Source organism: Narcine bancroftii, chromosome 12, assembly GCF_036971445.1.
Source record: "Narcine bancroftii isolate sNarBan1 chromosome 12, sNarBan1.hap1, whole genome shotgun sequence".
NCBI lineage: Eukaryota > Metazoa > Chordata > Chondrichthyes > Torpediniformes > Narcinidae > Narcine > Narcine bancroftii.
Window position 1 is genome coordinate 4,777,101 of NC_091480.1, and position 18,958 is coordinate 4,796,058.

General features: G+C 50.0%; 2 protein-coding genes across 5 annotated transcripts in view; one reads left to right on the forward strand and one right to left on the reverse strand.

Moving 5' to 3' along the window:
* The window catches only part of LOC138747224 (coronin-7-like), a 97,619-nt gene that overhangs the window by 41,635 nt on the left and 37,026 nt on the right, over positions 1 to 18,958 (forward strand). The window lies entirely within an intron of this gene.
* The window catches only part of LOC138747225 (vasorin-like), a 97,138-nt gene that overhangs the window by 30,471 nt on the left and 47,709 nt on the right, over positions 1 to 18,958 (reverse strand). The window contains exons 1-2 of one of the 4 annotated variants that reach the window (XM_069906257.1): positions 13,659 to 15,204; positions 2,928 to 5,958 (exon numbers count right to left, since the gene is read on the reverse strand). In XM_069906257.1, coding sequence (XP_069762358.1) covers positions 3,996 to 5,958; positions 13,659 to 13,690 — 1,995 coding nt within the window. In that variant the 5' untranslated portion in view covers positions 13,691 to 15,204 and the 3' untranslated portion in view covers positions 2,928 to 3,995. Of the gene's footprint in view, positions 1 to 2,927; positions 5,959 to 8,950; positions 11,356 to 13,658; positions 15,228 to 18,958 lie in introns of those variants that run through there. The other 3 variants (XM_069906259.1, XR_011347379.1, XM_069906258.1) reach the window with 3 other exon arrangements.

Sequence of the window (18,958 nt, forward strand, 5' to 3'; positions counted from 1 at the left end):
CAGAGTTCGAATGTGCCCTCCCTCCTTTATCCACATTACCTCCTACCTGTGGGTCTTTGCTCCTCCACCTAACCATTTTGTTTGGGCGCCTGCCTATGTTTTGCTCAGGCCCAAAACGTTAGCCAAGTATCTTTATCTTTACTGTATAAAATACGCTGTTTGACCTGCTGAAGGCAGGATGGTAGATGCTGTGTGGGTGGACTTCAGTGAGGTCTTTGACAAAATCCCATGTGATGGACCTACCCAGAAAGTCACGGACTACGGGCTTTGAGGCAAACTGGCTGATTGCATCCAATATTGTTTTATGATAGGCTGGAAGGAGAGTTGTGGAGAGAGAGAGAAGTTGTGCAAGGCTGCAAAGGAATGTAGATCAGATGGAAAGTTGGGAAGAGAGTTGGCAAATGGAATTTAATACCAATAAGTCTGTTAGGGGTGGCCAAACTTGCTTAACGTAAGAGCCACATATGATAAGCCTCAGATGTTTGAGAGCCGCAATACATGAAAAAAAACCTTGCATACACATTATGTGCATATTTTGTTACAAAAAATTTATGTAAATGTTAAATAGATGTAGGTAATATTTATTTATGTATGTAGTTTTTAAACTGGTAATTTCTATTAGTTTCAGTAATCAAAAACATATGCATATCAAATATTTTCCAAATTTGACTGAAAGTGGGAGCACGGGTAGATAGGGGGCGAAGAAGGTGTGTGGCATGCTTGCCTTCGTAAGTCAGAGCATGGGGTATGAAAGTTGGGAAGTTGTGGAGGTGTATGTGTTGTGTGATGATCAGTCTTGGAAGAATATGGTAGAGGAAAAGTTAAGGTTCCATTATTGTCACATTTTACTACATTTAGAATGTAACATACATGAAATTCTTTAACTTTTGTCGACCATAAGGCAGACACTTTGTCCAGCGCCCCTCATAGAAACCTACAGCACCTGGTGTTCTTAAGCTGTCCCAAGTACTGACCAGGCCTGTACCTGTTAGCTTCCGAGATCAGACAATCCCAGGCGTATTCAGAGAAGATTCACTGAGATGTTGTCAGGATTGAAGTTCTTTAGTAATGGAGAGAGTTTACCAAGGGCCTTGGGAAAAGGAGGCTGAGGGGAGAGGCATCGTCAGAATCTTTTCCCATGGTGGCTGCTCTAGGGTATAAGGGATAGGTGTTTTACATGAAGAATGGCTGATATCTGAAACTCATTACCAGAAGAGGTGGTGGAATAAAATGTAATGACTTTATTTGAGCAACAACTCGACAAATAGGCCATACAGTCATGATATGGTCCTAATACAGGGAAATGAGATTAAAAGATTAGCATTGATATGATGGGCTGAAAGGCATGGGTCTGTACTGTAGAATTCTAACTACTGTTTAAGACTCTTATTGCAACTTAGGTCCCTGCTAAATCTTTGATTCTGATAGTTCCTAAGAGGATGATGGTGCTTTATTCTTTTGAAGCACCTTGATATGTATTTTTCCAGTCTGCATTTTCTAACCTAGAAACAAATCTTATTTTTAATGTGTGGAGTCTCCTCCGATGGTTTCTGTGTAGTTTGTCTGCTGTAGGCCTGAGGCTTATGGGGGCAGCCGAGATGTTTGAGCTAATTACCAAGGTCTGAAAGCAGGACGCTGTTAATCCTATTATTAGCTTTCCTTGTCTTTGCCCTAATTCTGTACCAGTTGCCTTCCCACAGAGTGCAGGTGTTTCAATAAAGAAATTACTTTTGAGGTTTCTGGGCCTTGGGCCTGGTTTCCATGACAACATTTAAAAAAAAAGCATAGCTGCATTCCAGTGGCACCTGCCTTCCTGCCAAGAAGTGAAAAGTTGCAGGTCAGACCTCTGAAACTTTCTTAATGCAGCTGGGAATCTAGTGTGTCCCTTGTTTGCCCGGTCGGTGCAAGGCACGGCCAGGGTGGTTTGGTATAGCTGGTACGCACAGGCCTTTATCAACTGGCTCTCCATCCAAATTCCTGGCTTGCTAGTGCAAGTTTGTAGGTGAAAGTGAGACAATCTCCCTCTTGCAGAGGGTAAAGGCACATGGCACCCATGTGAGAAGCACGGGACTTTCCGCAAGTATTTATCTATCAACCTGTGTTACTCTCTGCAAAGCAATGCTGGAAAATCCCTGTGAGACAGGCAGCATCAGTGGAGGTAGAAGGAGGATGCAGATATTTTGGGCAGAGAGGGTGCTTCACCAAATGAGCATATTGGTCATTAATGGGAGTTTGGTATGGTGATTGACTGTTGCATTTCCTCTACAACCACAACATTTTCCAGTAGTCGTGGGGTGCTGAAGTTGAAGTTGAAGAAGCAAGGGCTTCTTTCCTTCAAACATTCTTCTCTTTCATTTCCTGGTCTCCTCCCTTGCCCCCCCCCTCAGTGTCACATGCTCCTTTCTGACCCAGGACATGGCTCCAGAACTTGGTCCTAAGTCATGTGCTATTTGGAATCTGTGGGAGATTACAGCTCACACCCCATGTTTTGGTGAAGGATTTAGATATACAGGTAACAGGCCATTTCACTTGTGACGCCCAATTACACCCAATTGACTCACAACCCCGGTACGTTTTGAACAGTGGGAGGAAACTGGAGCCCCAGGGAAAAACCCACACAGACACAGAGAGAGCATACAAACTCCTTACAGACAGCACAGGATTCGAACCCTGGTCCAGATCGCTGGCACTCTAACAGGTGCTGTGTTCCAAGACTGGAGTTGATTGTTGTTAAAAGGGATATAATGCCTTTGAAATCCCTGCGTTAACAAGTCTGTCCGACTGCTGATTAAGCCCGACCCACGCTGCCCTTGGCCGTTGACCCAATGCCTGTGTATCATCCCTCCTGCAGTGCTGGCTCTCTTCTTTCTCCCTCCTTGAGCTCAGACTCGATACCTGCCCACATTAAGGAAGCTGCAGCTCAGATATCTGTTCTCAAAAAATATTTATTTGCTTACAAATATTATCATATACAATGTGTGTCGGACAATTAACAGGAGTTGATGGGGCGTGCTCATTATCATACGTGCTCAGTTCCCTCTTGGTGTGAGTTAGCACAGTCAGGGAGGAGCTTCACATCTTGTCTAGGACAGTTATACTCCCACAGTTGAGAGATCCATGGTCTCACAAAGCCATGTATTAATCCACACCGAGAGGTGTCTGAGTAGCAAAGATGGCTTCGGTGATATTTATAGAAGGCAAGATCCCTTGTGACTGGGCTCAAATGGGACCCTGGACTGAGCTTGTGCAGAAGAGTGAAACATGAAAGTCTGCAGTTGCTGTGCTGGTAGTAAAAACACAGATATGCTGGAGGACTCAGCAGGTCTAGCAGTGTCCATGGGAGGTAAAGGGATATTACTGATGATTCCGGCCTGAGCCCTTCCTTCCTCACGGTAGAGGGAGGAATGGGATGGGGAGAAGTCCAGACCAATCAAATGGTGTTGATTGGATATGATAAGAGGAAAGGTGAGAATTGATTATGGTTCCATGAAAGGAGACAGAGGGAAAGGGGGGGGGGGGGGGAGAGAGAGAGAGAGAGAGAGAGAGAGACAGACAGCTGGGGAAAAGGCGACAGGGGGAAGAAGAGGGCATTTAACAGAAACTGGAGAAGTCGATGTTAATGCTATCCGGTTAGAGTGTGTTCTTCCTCCAATTTGCAGATGGTTTCAGTTTGCAATTCATGAGAATGTGGACAGACATGTCAGCAAGGGAATGGGACGGGGAATTGAAATGGGTGGCCACTGGGAGATCCACGCTATTGCAGCGAACAGAGCCAAGGTGCTCAGCGAGTCCAGTCTCTCTGATGTAGAGGCGTTTGTGCAGGATGGGGCAAGGAAGTCCTGGACTGGGTTAATTAGGCTCACTGGCTATGTTTGAAATGAGTCTTCCTTGGGGATACCACACACAGCACTGATCCACAGGAAGAGACTTTAAATGGAGCTTGATGCCTTGTATTCAGGCTGTGGACGTTGCCAGTAATCTCAACCAACAAATGGTCACGAGGCGTTGGGACTGTTGGTTTGGGTCTCTTGGATTAATGGCAATTCACTCTGCATAGCCAGGCATACGGCTTCCTTTGGTTCATCAGAGGGGACCAGCCCCTCCTGGAGACATGGTTTGATCCCATCTGTGTCGTAAGGATGGGTTTCCTCTACTGAGGCTGACTTTTTCTTGATGTGCTTTCTCCGACAGTAGTAAACGATGGTCGCCACCAGTACTGCAACCAGGAATATGCCTGCAATGGCCGGCCAGAGCACACTGGTCAGCCTGGTGTCCCCCTCGTGGACAAAAGGAGCTGGCTGGCTAATGGGTAGCGTGTGTGCCACAGCACAGGGCTCCTCTCTAGACTTGGTTTCTCCCAGAGCTCCGACACAGATCTGGTAGGTCGAGTTGGGCCTCAGACCTCGGATACTGTATGTCTGCAGCGAGGTTGGGATGTTGAGTGACACAGGGCGTGGGTCAGCACCGGACCAGTTCTTGTATGTCAGGCGCAGGCCCTTGTAGTAAACTGGAGAGAGCCTGAAACCTTCAAGGTCAAGTGTAACAGAGGTGCTGGTTATTTGACTAACATTCACCAGGCTTTTGTGAGAACTGTGAAGATCAAGAACATCATTTACCATCTCGCAGAGATCTCCATGGAAACCAGCTTGGCACATACAGACCTGGTGCCCATTCCTGTCCAGATGGCAGATGCCACCATTAAAACACTCCACAGAGAGGCAAGGATGCTCCCTCTCACTGTGCACCCACTTGGTTTCAATGACGGCTCCTGGAGTGACCCTGCCATTGAAGTCTGATGGTTGTCCTGGAGGCTCGGTGACCATGTTACCCGGCGTTGGCTCTCTAACTGTGGTTGGTGAAGAGCAAGCGGTGGTTGCTGTACTGACTGTAGTGCTGGTGGTGGGGCAGCCCATGTCTCCAAGCGCCAACACAGCCAGTGGCTTACCAGCGTTGACCGGTGGGAAGTGACATCGGGTTTCCTCCTGTCTCTGAAGGAGAATGCCATTTGCTTGCACCCACTGCACAAACCAGCCCAGGTGGCACACGCAGTTGTAGGGATTCTCAGCAGCAGTGAAGCTGCGAAGCTTAGGGAAGAGGTCCAAGAATCCCTGGGGAATGGTCCGGAGACTCAGACCGCTAATGTCCAGTTTCTGTAGGGTCCCCAGGTGCTTGAAGTCTTCCTTCCACAACTGGGAGATCTGGTTGTTGCCCTGAAGATTCAGGGAGGTTAACCCTCTGAGGTATGGCAACAACGCTGACAGGCTTGTCAGCCCATTGTCTGACAGGTCCAGCTCCTGAAGGCTCAGCATGCCTTTGAACATCTCTTCATTGATGGTTTGCAATCCCAGGCCAGCCAGCCTCAATGATTCCAACTCTGGCACCTGCATGGATCCCAGTTCTGCTGCCGGGATGTTGTTCCTGCTGAGGTCAAGGAGCAGCAGAGTGGGGAGCTGGAGGGGAGGGAGGCAGTGGAGTTGGTTGTCCTGCACCTTGAGTTCCACCAAACTGTCCAAGTTCTGGAAGGCTGCGGCCTGGATGGTGGTGATCTTGTTCTTCTGCAGGTACAGGCGCTTCAGTTCTCGCAGTCCCGCGAATGTTTCGTTGGCTATCTCCGTTATCTGGTTGGATGACAGGTCTAGGTTGGAGAGTAGCACGAGGGGCTGGAAGACTTGGTGGGGCAACCTGGAGATTTTGTTGTGGGACAGGTGGAGGAGCTTCAGTTCCCCCAGCCCCGCGAAGTCCTCGCTACGCAGGGCTGAGATGGAGTTCTCAAAGGCATAGATACTGGAGGTGTCGGGGGGGATGTGCTGGGGGATGGCCAACAGACCCCTCTTGATGCACCACAGTGTTCCCAAGCCCTGGCAGGTGCACTTGGCCGGACAGCAGAGGACCGAGGACATCTCCGTCAGCAGCACCAAGGCAGCGAATCCACACAGAGTCCGCCAGGGGCTTCTCACCCTACAGGACACAGTACAACCAGGCACATTACACAGACTCAATGGCAGACTCCAACCACAACTACTTACTGCAGGAGGGAGAGGGGCCTGGCAGTGCCCTGCTCTCAGGGTTGGGTGAGAGGGTAGTATACTGGACATTAAGCAGGGCACAGAGAAGGAGCTCACAATGCAGGGTGATCTCAGCACAGGGAAGTGCAGCAGGCTGTGGCACAGTGAGTACCTATCTCCCTCTCCTTCTGTACCTCCAATCTGAGCAGATAGTCCATGGTTCCGGTTCCGAGGGAGGAGTCCACTGTCAGAAGTGCTGCCTTTAGGGTGGCATGGGAAACGGGGCTCCATTTTCCCTGGCAGGGAGAGGTACTGGAGATCTGCCAGTGTTGGTGCCCTAAGGGGAACAGCTTATCATTAACCCAGGCACATAGATTGGGGCAGCCACAAAGGGGCTGTGAAAGGTGCCATGGAAATGCACCAATTTGAGTACTGAATGAGGAGCATGCTGTGTGTTTGAAGGGTGTTGGGCTTGTTTTTGGGGTGGGATGAAGTTGTGATTGGTGGAGTTTGAGGTTGGGGTGAGGTCGTGCCTCAGAAATGCTGTCTTTGTGTTCTGGCAGAAGGAGTGAAGATGGCATCCTGACCCCCCAGCCCACCCTAAGAGCCCCAGCTCTATCAAAGCCTTGCAGCAATGCCTCAATGTTATTGAGGGTGTTGGGGCCAGGGAGGGGAGCATTGTAGAGGGAGGGGGGTGGTGGATGGGGAGGGGAGGTTCTGAGCAGCTTCTGTCAGCAGCCCTGCTCTGCTCCATATCTGTTCACTCGAACTCCCTCATGTTCCGTGACAGGCTGGGGGAGGCTGTGTTCTAATTCCCCTACCTTGGGCCCAGGCTCTGCTGACAGGAAGAAGGAGAGGTCAGCTTTGGGGAATGTTCCTTATAAAGATTATTTTTAGAAAGTTTTGATTTATTCTGTACTATATCCAGACCACATCAGGGAATGTAGGGAAGGAATGTTCTGTAACAGATTGAATTAATAAAAAGTACATCTCATAACAGCACCAATTCCCAGAACTCTGCATTTGAATATGGAATGGGAACCTCTCTGTCACCCTACCACACACCCTTCACCATCAACCTTCTGCCTCCACACACAGACACACTCTCTGTCTCTCTCACTCTCTGTCTCTATCTCTCACTCTCTGTCTTTCCCTTCCTCCCTCTCCCTTTCTGTGGAATGTACGGTGTCAGATTTACAGCTTGTCTCCCAACAGAATAGGTTTTTCCATTTGTAGAATTTTTTTGAGAATCAAACATGATGGAATTTAAAATGTCATCGCATCTGCTGGGCTTTAATACGAGGATGAACAAGTTACCTCTTGGTGTGAGACTTCTGCTGTCTGTGTGTTGAAATTAGTGAGGAATTGTCAGTTAATTACACTGGCTTGGAAACAGGAATTCAGATCCACAGAGGAGGCCATCACACCATGAGATGCTAACCTGATGTAACTATTTTGGCCCATTCCCATTCCCAACTTGTAGCCTGGGTTTACACTCCTCATCCAGGACCTCTCTCATGTTTCTTCCTCCCCCTCCCTTCAGGCAGTTGGATTCAAATCTTGACACTCATTGGATGAAAATGTTCCTTCAAGCCCCACCCCCCCCATCCTTCTACCAATGACCTTGAATGGATGCCCTCTCTGAGAGTAGTTGGTCCCCCCTCCCCTTTCACAGTACCAAGGTCTCTGCACTTTCTCCAGCTTGAATGTCTCTTTTCATTGTTATTAAAGAGAACAACTCTAGTGTAGAGCCTTATCACTCCAACTCTCCCTCATCTGCTTGTGTTCTTCCATGATGTGACCAGAACTGTTCTCAGTGCTCCAGACATGATCTTGCCATACCAGGATCATGCAGCCTAATGCAGGCCCTTCTCTGCAATGGCTTGTGCCCTGTCAGCCATGTTCTCCAGCTTTATGTATGCCCTTGATTTTCTCCTGTTGGTAGTGCATCTTCTCCCTTGTTGAACATCAAACATGGAACAGTACAGGCCCTTCAGCCCACAATATTGTGCTGACCTAATCTATATCAATCTGACTCTTCTCTCCCTCACACCAGTAGCCTTATGTTTTTTTTCTTGCATCCATGTGCCTGTCTAAGAGTCTTTTAAATGTTGCTATTTTACCAGCCTCCACTACCACCCCCAGCAATGCATTCCAGGCACTCACCACTCCCCTAAACATTCCTTCTCTCACCCTGTTAGTCCTGCCAAAAAGCAACATATGACTCTGGCACGCTTCCCTTGGCTCAGCCTCGTTTCCCAATTCACTTGCCTTCACTGTCCGTTCCCTCTCCAAATCTGTTCACTGAGCAGATTCTCCACTCATTCTGACCTTTCAAACAGCCACAACCCCTGAACATTGCCATCCGCTCACCAAATATCTGTCCCAACACTTTTTGTCAAGGACCGATCTCCCGATCTCTGTGACAGAGGTCAGATGTTAGATTTTCGAGACCCTCCTTCTAGCTCCTGCCAGACCATGAACATCAGGCTGGATGGTCACTGACCTCACTTTCTCTGGCAACCTTCTCCTAACAGTCCCCATCCATCGTTCCCCAGGCAATCTCTAATACCAGACCACCCATTCCAGACAGTTCTCCCCTGGATGCCACGGTTCAGTCCCCACCAGTACATCCCTTCTCTGTTGGAGGCCCCAAATGTTCATCACAGGTAAAGCAGGGCTTGAGTTACTTAGTTGTAATCTGGTGCTCAGATTGGGGTCTCCTCTCCACTGGTGAAATGGTGTGGACTTGGTGACCACTTTACAGAGCATCTCCTGAGTACCTGCAGGAGCGGTCCTGAGGTCCCTCTCACATCTTCTCCATCCCTCTCTGACCTTGGGGATTAGAATCGCATCTGATTAGGCACTAAACAGGCTTCTGCACTCAACCCTAAACTGAATACATTTGTAAAGCCATCCTTTGCATTTTTATTTCAAAGTTTTACCTTGGACTGCATATTTCTGTGGTAATTTGGGATAATTTTCTGGTTTGCACCTCCTCTCCTCCAGCGGACCTTTCCTCTGATCTTCTCACCTGTTCCACATTTGTCCCATTTGCTATCTCATCTGACTATCCCATCACAAGCCCCTCCTACCCCGTCCTCATCCAACTACTCACTCAACTTTCTCTTATCTTAGAACTTACTTCAGGTTCTGATGAAAGGCCATTCACCTGAAGCTCGGCTGTCTGTCGGTCTGTCTCTCCCCACACAGATTGTACCTACAGAATGTCACTGCCACTCCAATCTTCTGCTTTGGCTCTACATGGCACTTCCCCACATTAAATGGTTTTGGTCACTTGTCTGCCCAGGAGAGTGGTCTGGACTTTTCTTCCGTGCGATCGACCACAGCCAACATGTGTCTTCAAGCTCCTTAATTATGGTCCCAACCCTTGTCAGAAACAAGAGGACTCCCTGTACCAGGATTGAGCCCAGTACCAGCATTCTACACCTGCCTCAGGTTGGCTAGATATAACCCCCTGATATGGAGACTGGGACTCCAGAAAAAGGGCCTCTAATTGCTCTGTGTTTTTGTATCTGTGTAGCCAACAGTCACAGAATCCCTGTACTAGTGAACGAAAGCAAGCAAAGATTTGATAGTGACCCACTAGAAGTATTGGCCAAGTGCCAATCAAAGGAGAGGGATCAGGATTGCCTGGCAGCCTTCCCCATCTTGACCACATGTGCCCAGACCAAGGCAGAACTGATGTACTTCATTAAAGTATGTATGTATGGTCAGGTGTCACCAAGCTTCAGAACCCTGAGGATCAAGAGTCCCTGGTTCATTGTACCCTGGTGTTACTGAGCTCCAGTACTCTGAGTTTGGGACTGCAGGGCATCTGTGTGAAGGCTGAGCTGGTAGTGTCTGGTCTTCCCCGAATTTGAGGGTGGCAACAGGACCAAGCCCAGCCCTGCGGAGGGAAGAAGGTGGATTGTTGCTTTGCACACTCACTGGGGGAGGGGAGAGTTGGCAGTGCACTCCCTGGGGTGGCTAATAGGGGAACTCCCTCTCCTCTCTGCTCCCCTTTCCCCAACACAGAAGGACAGGTCTGCCTGGTACGCACCATCCATACAATACACAGGGGAAGGTCCTGCTGGCAAGGACCATCCTTCTCTCTCTCCTCTCTCTCTCTCTCTCACCCTCTCTCTCCTCCCCCCCCTCTCTTTTCTCTCTCTCTCTCTGTCTCTCTCTCGTTCAGCTTCTGAAGCAGGAGCAGCCCAGAACCTCCCTCACTGCACTCTCCTTCCAAAAACAATAATGAGTGCGCGCCATGATCAGGGTAAGACAACACTGCTCGGGTCTTGGGCTTATTTTTTCAAGGGGCGAGTGCAAGCTGTTTGCTGAAATGGGAGATGGTGCTTTTCACTGCCCTGATGTCAGTTAGAGGCGGTTGGTGGCTCTACTGTGATGGGATGGGGGGACACTGGAGGGATTCAGGAGCTCAGTACAGTGTGGCCCCACTCTGCTTCACAGCGAATCACAGCTCTCCTGCCCCACCAATTCATGTCTTCACTTCCTCAACACCTCCTCCTTTCTTCCTCCCTCTGTTTATCCTTTTGAAGGGATAGAAGGAAATGCAGAGAACAGTGACCTGAACTCAGCATTAAAGGAAACTAGAGGGAATGTCTGGCTGGACGTCCACCTAAGATCAAAGGTCTTGTCAGACTAACATGCTGGCCAATGTTAGTGTTACAGTTAAAAATAAATATCCTAGTCTCCCAGCTCTTGCAGCACATCATCAGTCCATACCCTCTGTAATCTTGACAACCATTACCCAACAACGTCCTTCGAGATCTTCCACACTGTCTAGGATCTCCTGGTCCTTCTCTGTGCTGAGTAGAACCTTAGCCTTACTGTACCCCATGGACAAATCTAGTATCTCATTACATCCTGATGTTCTTCTGAAGTGGTGACACCAGAACTCCATCTGAGGCCCAACCAGTGGTTTTACACGGGCTTGGAATGTGTTTTGTACTTGAAACCTCGATTAATAAAACAAAGGATGTAGAATGCTCCTATATTGCTATCCTGCAGTGGAGGTGGGCTCTGTATCAAATGATGGGGCACACTGAGCACTGGTTGGTAATGAGCCAAAATAGAAGTGGACTGTATATCAAGTTAGTGGAGTTATAGTAACTCAGCTTTGAGAGGTGGGACATCAGTGAGGATACAGCAACTCGGTGTTGAGGAGTGGGAAATCGGTGGGGATACAGTAACTCAGTGTTGAGGGGGGACATCGGTGAGGATACAGTAATATGGCAGTGGGGAAACAGTAACAGGGTGTTGAGGGGTGGGACTTCGGTGGGAAAATAGTAACTCAGTGTTGAGGGGCTTGCCTTGCAACAGTAAAGGCAGGACTGACCTTGGCAGTAAACCTGGGCTGGTGTTGCTGGGTGGTTTGCTCTGGTCGTGTGCCTCTGCTGAGGTTGAGGAGCTGGTGCCCTGGGGGAGCTGAGTCAGAAGGCAGCAGCAAGGCTTCACTCTGCATATCTGACATTCTTCTTCTGGGCAGCTCAGGTCAGAATGCAGCCCGACATTTGCAAGGATTATGCTGGGTAAAGCCACAGACCATATCCACCTCAAGGCTCAAGACAAGACAATGAGAAGCTTCTGACCAGCTCTCCACTTTTTAATTAATGCCACTACTCAAAGCCTGTTTACCTTTCTCTTTTCCGGCCTCTTGTCCAACCACTGGCCTCCACTACTGGCTCGCTTGAGCAGTGAGCTCCACCCTGCATTCCAGCCCATGGTAATGAGAGCCTAATTGTAAATCCGCCCAGTCCAGCAGTCACAGAAACAATATCCCCTGTTTATAATGAAGTCCTCGTGCATGCATCACATTGCCAAGAAAAATCTCTGCATTTCAATAAGTATAAGCAGGAGTCCTCAATCACTGCTGGGTTTGTATGCTTCAGAATCTCCTTGTTGCCCTGAGCCTGTGAGGTAGACTCTCTCACTGCCCTGCTTTGTGGGCTGTGAAAGATCCTCTAATTCGTTTGTGGACTTAGGCCTATGTGTGGAGGAGATATGAGGGTCTCATGCTCTGTATGGAGGGGGAGTGAGGGTCTCTCATTGTCCTGTGTGTGGAGGGGTAGTGAGGGTCCCTCATTGCCCTGTGTGTGGAGGGGGAGTGAGGGTCTCTCATGCACACTCTTTTGGGCAGGTTGTATTTGGGGACATCTCATCAATGACTTTCTTCAGAGAGCAATTGTTACGACGTGTCTCCATTTCCATTGTGGATTTGATTGATGAAAGGATTTGCAAGTTTTCCCTGCTTGGAGAGAAAGTTAGTACCTGGAGTACAGAGTGCACATATACATTGGGCAGGTGGAATCGCGCCTTTTTAATAGAATGACTCACAGCAAAATCTAGTGGTAATTCAAGCTTGACCGGTTCCTTTACTATCTCAACTTCCTCGAACACTACATTCTCATGGGAATAAAGAACAAGTCCATTCACAAACCAGGTCACCTTCACCTGGTCATTCAGACAGGTACCACCTCTGTTGTTCTAGTGATTCAGCCTGACATTGGTTAGGCACAGCCTCTGTGGGACAGCCCCAGACCTGGTGAACGTTTAGTCCCTGTGCATTACTGAGAAAACTGAAGCCACTGACTCTGGTCCGTCCAAGAACAAGCTCCTCCCTGTCCCTTCTCCACAGTCAGATCACTGCCTGTCCACCAGCTCCATCTCCTCACCAGCTGAGGACCCTGCAACCACTGACCCATCCACACTAACACCACATCACTCAGTCACCCACCCATGCTGGCTCCAGGTCACCAAGTGATGACTCACACTGGCTCCAGGGCAACTAGTGGACACACACACACACACACACACACACACACACACACACCACACAGAGTTACCCAATGGCACAGTGCTCCTTGAGTAGACTGGGTTCTGATCTGACATTGCTTCCATTTTGAAGCCCTCCCTCCCTTTCTATCACTGCAGCCCCCAGCCCATATATCCTTGACTGATGCCTTGTGCATCATCTATCCTCTCCGTCAGCTGTTTTTTCCAATCCTTTCCCACTTCTGACCTTTCTTTACAGAATCTCTGGGAAGCCCACCAAGACTTTGATCACCAAATCCCAATCCCCCCCACCCTAACCCTCACCCCAATCACGTGAGCTTTGCAGGTGATTTTCTATATTGCTGCCATTGTTTATGGGAAATATTTTTAGAATGACAGCAAGCGTAAGTATTTAGATGTTGTAAAGCTCGCCTCACAGTATGACCAGAAGCCACTGAGGTCCGTTGCTGTCTCTCTGAACCAGAGTCTCTGTTGCACTGGCCTGTGCTCCTTCATTTGAAGCTTGAAGTTTGTTTTATCTTCTTTGTGTATTTTGTAAACTCTGCAGAATGCTTCCAAGGACAAGAGCTCTCTGCAAATTGTTCAACACCATCAGATGCTTGGGCTCAAAGGCAGCATCAATGATGCTCAGTCGCTGAGACAGTGGCTCAATCTTTAGAAACAAGCAGACAGACAGAGAGAGGAGACTTACTATCTTAGCTGGAGCCAAAGCTCAGCATTCCTGCTATTTAGTCAAGAGATTTGGTTTCATTTCATTGACCAGGACTCAGAGACAGACAGAGGCAGAGCCCAGAGCAGGATCAGCGGCAGCAACATATTTAACAGCAGCCTTACCTTGTCCGTGTGGGGCGAGAGAAGGCAGGCATGTTGTGTAAGATCCCCCCCCCCTCAGGCCAGCAGGATGTCTCTGCACGGGTGGACAGGAGGATCTCACACTGGGATCACGAAGGAGCAGTCAGCATCACAGTCCTCTTGCACCTCCAAGGGATCTGGTAAAACACTAATGAGAGCAGCCTGGGCGCTGGGAGAGTGGGGGAGAGAGAGAGAGGGAAGGAAGGTGGGAGGGGCTAGAAACGCCACTCCCTTCCAACTGGAGCTGCATTAACCCTTTGAATGCTGCCTGGCAAAGTTCCCACTGAGTGTTTTGATCTGTGCTTGCTTTGTGAAGAGGGTAACACATAACAAGAGGTATTCTGTGGGCTGTTTCATTCCCCTCGTTTGAACATTCTAATTTTAGTTGATGTGAACACATCTGGCATTTAAACTCAGTTCACCAACAATAGTTTGAAGCCACGCTTCACTCAACCAGTCTGTTTCGATTCATGTGGTCCACAAAGTCCCCAGAAAACTGGATTGGATGAGGTTCCAGAATGGTTGGGAAAACTGCCTATTTCTCCCACCCCACACACTCTTAAATTGTGTCATCACTACCTGGCACCCTGGACAGTTGGGCCCCTGCATTCAAAGACAGCTGCATCCTGCACATCCACTGCATTAGGCCTCTGTTCATGTGTCCGCCGCATTGGCTCTGCATCCCATGTGGGTGCTGCATTGGTGTGGCCTCTTGTACCCGTGCCAAATGCTACAATTTTATAACCTTTGCTGATAACTTTCACCCTGCTCAGTCACCTGGCCTGTCCCCAACACCTCTCCACTTTTTGGATCTGTCTCCATATCAGGAGACAAACGGTCAACTGACATTTACTGGAAACCCACTCACTCCTACACCACCTCCCACCCTATCTCTTGGATGGATGCCATTCCTTTCTCTCAGTTTCTCCATCTCTGTCATACATGTTCTCAAGGAGGTTCTTCTCTCCAGGATATCTGAAAAACCCTCCTTTTTCAGCAAAGCTGGTTCCCCACCATCTCATCCACATCTCCAGCATTCACCCCTGACAAGCCCTTGACAAAGCGGAAGTGGATTCTTCCCTTGGTCTTCACCTCTCACTCTACCACCCTCCAAACAAGCATTTCATTCATTCAATCTTCCCCCACTCTGCTTCCTGTTTTCCACAGGGTCCTCTGACTCCCTGGTTCCTTCAGCCATCCCCACCCAGGTACTATCCCTGTCACCACAGGAGAGGAACTGCACCCCCACACCTTCTCCCTCATCACCATCCCAAACAGCCCTTCCACGTGAGGCAGAGATTCCTATACATCTCCTCCAACTTCATCGACACATCAAACGACCACTCTGAGCACCTGGCCCCTGTGCTCAGTGGCCGCCTGGAGCTCCCATGGGCCAGCTGTTTTAATCCCCCTCCCCATTTCCTCACCAACTGTCTGTCCTCAGGGGAAGCCAAATGCAAACTAGAGGAAGACCACCTCGTATTCCGACTGTGGTCTTTGACAATCTCTCCAATCACAGGTAACCCACTCCCTGCCCCCGGTTCCTTTCTCTCTCCCTCTCATCCACCCAGGTCCTCACACATACAACCTTTGTTCCAAACCCACCCCCCCCCCCCCGCTTCCAGTCTTCCCCCCTACATAGTTCCATCTGCCCGTCACCCACGCACTCCACCCACTCATTCTCCTGTTCCCACCTGCTTACCAGGGACTACTCCTGCCTGGTATATTACTCCCAGCCTCCCCCACCTTTCCTCCCTACCTCACTCCCTCTGAACATCAGCTCCTTGCCCTGTTCCACCTGCCCTTCACTTTTCCACTGTTCCCCCTCGACCCGTTTACTCCTCCCTTTGCCTCCACAGATGCTTCTGGCCCTCCTCAGCAGCTGATTTATTTTCCCACATTCCAGTTTCGATTTAGTATAATTTAGTGTAAAATTTTGTTGAACCTTCATGTGGTAAAACTGGAGGTCAATTCCCACTTCATTCCAAGGTAATCACAAGTAGATGTAAAAACATAAAGCTGGAGAAACACAGCAGGATAAAGATACATAGCCAACTTGATGAGGAGCTCAAGCCTGAAACGATGGTTCTGTATCTTTATCATTCACTATAAAGGACACGGTTTGATTGGCTGAGTTTCTCCAGCGTTGTCTTTTTACTTTAACCACAGTGTCTACAGTCCTTTGTGTTTTACTTCTAATCTTGAGTAGATTATTAGCCTTTTAACTTTTTGCTCCGTCTGGGTTTGTTGTTCTCCCCCAAGGGATGTTAGACGGAGGCCTGGCGTCTGCCTGATTTCCTCACTGAGCAGTGCCAAGACTAGGCAATCCTTTGTTTGGATTCTCCCCACACCTCTCACTCACACAGGTACACGAGCCAAGACAGCTCAGTGGTGTGTGTGGACATAGGGAGATTATGTGATAGTGACTGGGCAGGCAGCTGGTGAACGGAAGACACCTTTCTAAATCCAGCAGGCAGGAGTAGTCCCAGCCTCAGAGCTGTTCCCACTGGTGACAGGTCCCTGCTCCTCACCTTTGCCTGCGATCATAGGGCTGCATTTCAGAGACTGCAGAAAGGACACACTCAGTTCTGTGATAAAAGGATTTGCCTTCCCTGCAAATCCTCCCAGTGCAGTGCTGAGGGAGCTCCGCACAGTGGGAGGGGCAGTGCTGAGGGAGCTCCGCACATTGGGAGGGGCAGTGCTGAGGGAGCTCCGCACAGTGGGAGGGGCAGTGCTGAGGGAGCTCCGCACAGTGGGAGGGGCAGTGCTGAGGGAGCTCCGCACAGTGGGAGGGGCAGTGCTGAGGAAGCTCCGCACAGTGGGAGGGGCAGTGCTGAGGGAGCTCCGCACAGTGGGAGGGGTAGTGCTGAGGGAGCTCCGCACAGTGGGAGGGGCAGTGCTGAGGGAGCTCTGCACAGTGGGAGGGTTGGAACTAAGTGATCACCCACTCTTGTTGGTGCAGTGCTGAGGGAGCTTCACATGTTGGGAGGGGCAGTGCTGAGGGAGCTCCACACAGTGGGAGGGGCAGTGCTGAGGGAGCTCCGCACAGTGGGAGGGAGCTCCGCACAGTGGGAGGGGCAGTGCTGAGGGAGCTCCGCACAGTGGGAGGGGCAGTGCTGAGGGAGCTCCGCACAGTGGGAGGGGCAGTACTGAGGGAACTCTGCACAGTGGGAGGGTTGGAACTAAGTGATCACCCACTCTTGTTGGTGCAGTGCTGAGGGAGCTCCACATGTTGGGAGGGGCAGTGCTGAGGGAGCTCCACACAGTGGGAGGGGCAGTGCTGAGGGAGCTCCGCACAGTGGGAGGGGCAGTGCTGAGGGAGCTCCGCACAGTGGGAGGGGCAGTGCTGAGGGAGCTCCGCACAGTGGGAGGGGCAGTGCTGAGGGAGCTCCGCACAGTGGGAGGGGCAGTACTGAGGGAGCTCCGCACAGTGGGAGGGCTGGAACTGAGTGATCACCCACTCTTGTTGGTGCAGTGCTGAGGGAGCTCCACATGTTGGGAGGGGCAGTGCTGAGGGAGCTCCACACAGTGGGAGGGGCAGTACTGAGGGAGCTCCACACAGTGGGAGGGTTGGAACTGAGTGATCACCCACTCTTGTTGGTGCAGTGCCGAGGGAGCTCCGCACAGTGGGAGGGGCAGTACTGAGGGAGCTCCACACAGTGGGAGGGCTGGAACTGAGTGATCACCCACTCTTGTTGGTGCAGTGCTGAGGGAGCTCCGCACAGTGGGAGGGTTGGAATTGAGTGATCACCCACTCTTGTTGGTGCAGTGCTGAGGGAGCTCCGCACAGTGGGAGGGGCAGTACTGAGGGAGCTCCACACAGTGGGAGGGCTGAACTGATTGATCACCCACTCTTGTTGGTGCAGTGCTGAGGGAGCTCCACATGTTGGGAGGGGCAGTGCTGAGGGAGCTCTGCACAGTGGGAGGGGCAGTACTGAGGGAGCTCCACACAGTGGCAGGGTTGGGACTGAGTGATCACCCACTCTTGTTGGTGCAGGGTTGAGGGAACTCCGCACAGTGGGAGGGGCAGTACTGAGGGAGCTCCTCACAGTGGGAGGGTTGGAACTGAGTGATCACCCACTCTTGTTGGTGCAGTGCTGAGGGAGCTCCCCATGTTGGGTGGGGCAGTGCTTTTTTTTATTTTAAATTTTTTTATTTTTCACACTATAAACCATATTGATCAAGATACATACATTTTTCTTCTTAAATATATACAGTCGTTTTCTCCCCCCTTCCCTCCTCCCCTCCCTCCCTCCCTCACCTCCCCTCCCTCCCTCCCTCACCTCCCCTCCCATTTATTTAAAGTTCAGAATATAAGATACATTAAACCCGTCAAACAATGTTGTCACTCAATAAAAATAAACAAGAAATTCCGCACAGTGGGAGGGTTGGAATTGAGTGATCACCCACTCTTGTTGGTGCAGTGCTGAGGGAGCTCCGCACAGTGGGAGGGGCAGTACTGAGGGAGCTCCGCACAGTGGGAGGGCTGGAACTGAGTGATCACCCACTCTTGTTGGTGCAGTGCTGAGGGGGAACTGTTTCTTGTCAGGGGTGGTTTTGAGACAATTTAGAGTATTAGCTGGCAGCCGTGTCCCAAATGTGAATCGGGATTCCATACCGCTCTGCCTTTGGGTGTAGAAATGTCACAGCACTGACTGGGAGAAGGACAGGCATTCCCTGGTCATCCCTTAGTCAAAAGCTGGGCAGCAGATCTCTGGATATTGGAACACTGCTGTCAGTAGGGGCTTAGCTCTATGCCAACACCTTGCCAATGAGTTCCTGTGGATATGCTGTGGGGTGGGAGGGTGGTGGACTGTGGAAAAATGCATTCCCAGCCTGTGTGGAATGAAGTGAATTGTGTTGTAGATGAAGAGAAATCAGAAAGCAGTCCTTCCATACAGTGGCTGGTCTCCCTGATGAATTCAGAGGGCCAAAGCAAACTGGGATGGTGTCTGGAGGAGGGGCAAGCAGGGGAGCAGAGCAGAATGGGGAGCACTGGCATCACTAGAGGGAGTCTGGGGGGTGCAGACCGTACCATCAGAGGGGCTGAGACCAAAATGACTACCTATCAAATTTTTGTTCAGCATTTCGGGGCGAATGTATTTTTTAAAAAAAAATATCCCTGAGGTTAGTTAGAACAACAAAAACATTTTGTTCCATGATCAATATATCTACAAGGCAATGGTAGTGAGTCAGGTTGCGCTGAGGGTCTGACTGGGATACCAGGATGAAAAGCCAGTTGAGGTCAATGTTGATTGATGCAGGGTGACTCTCCCAAAGTA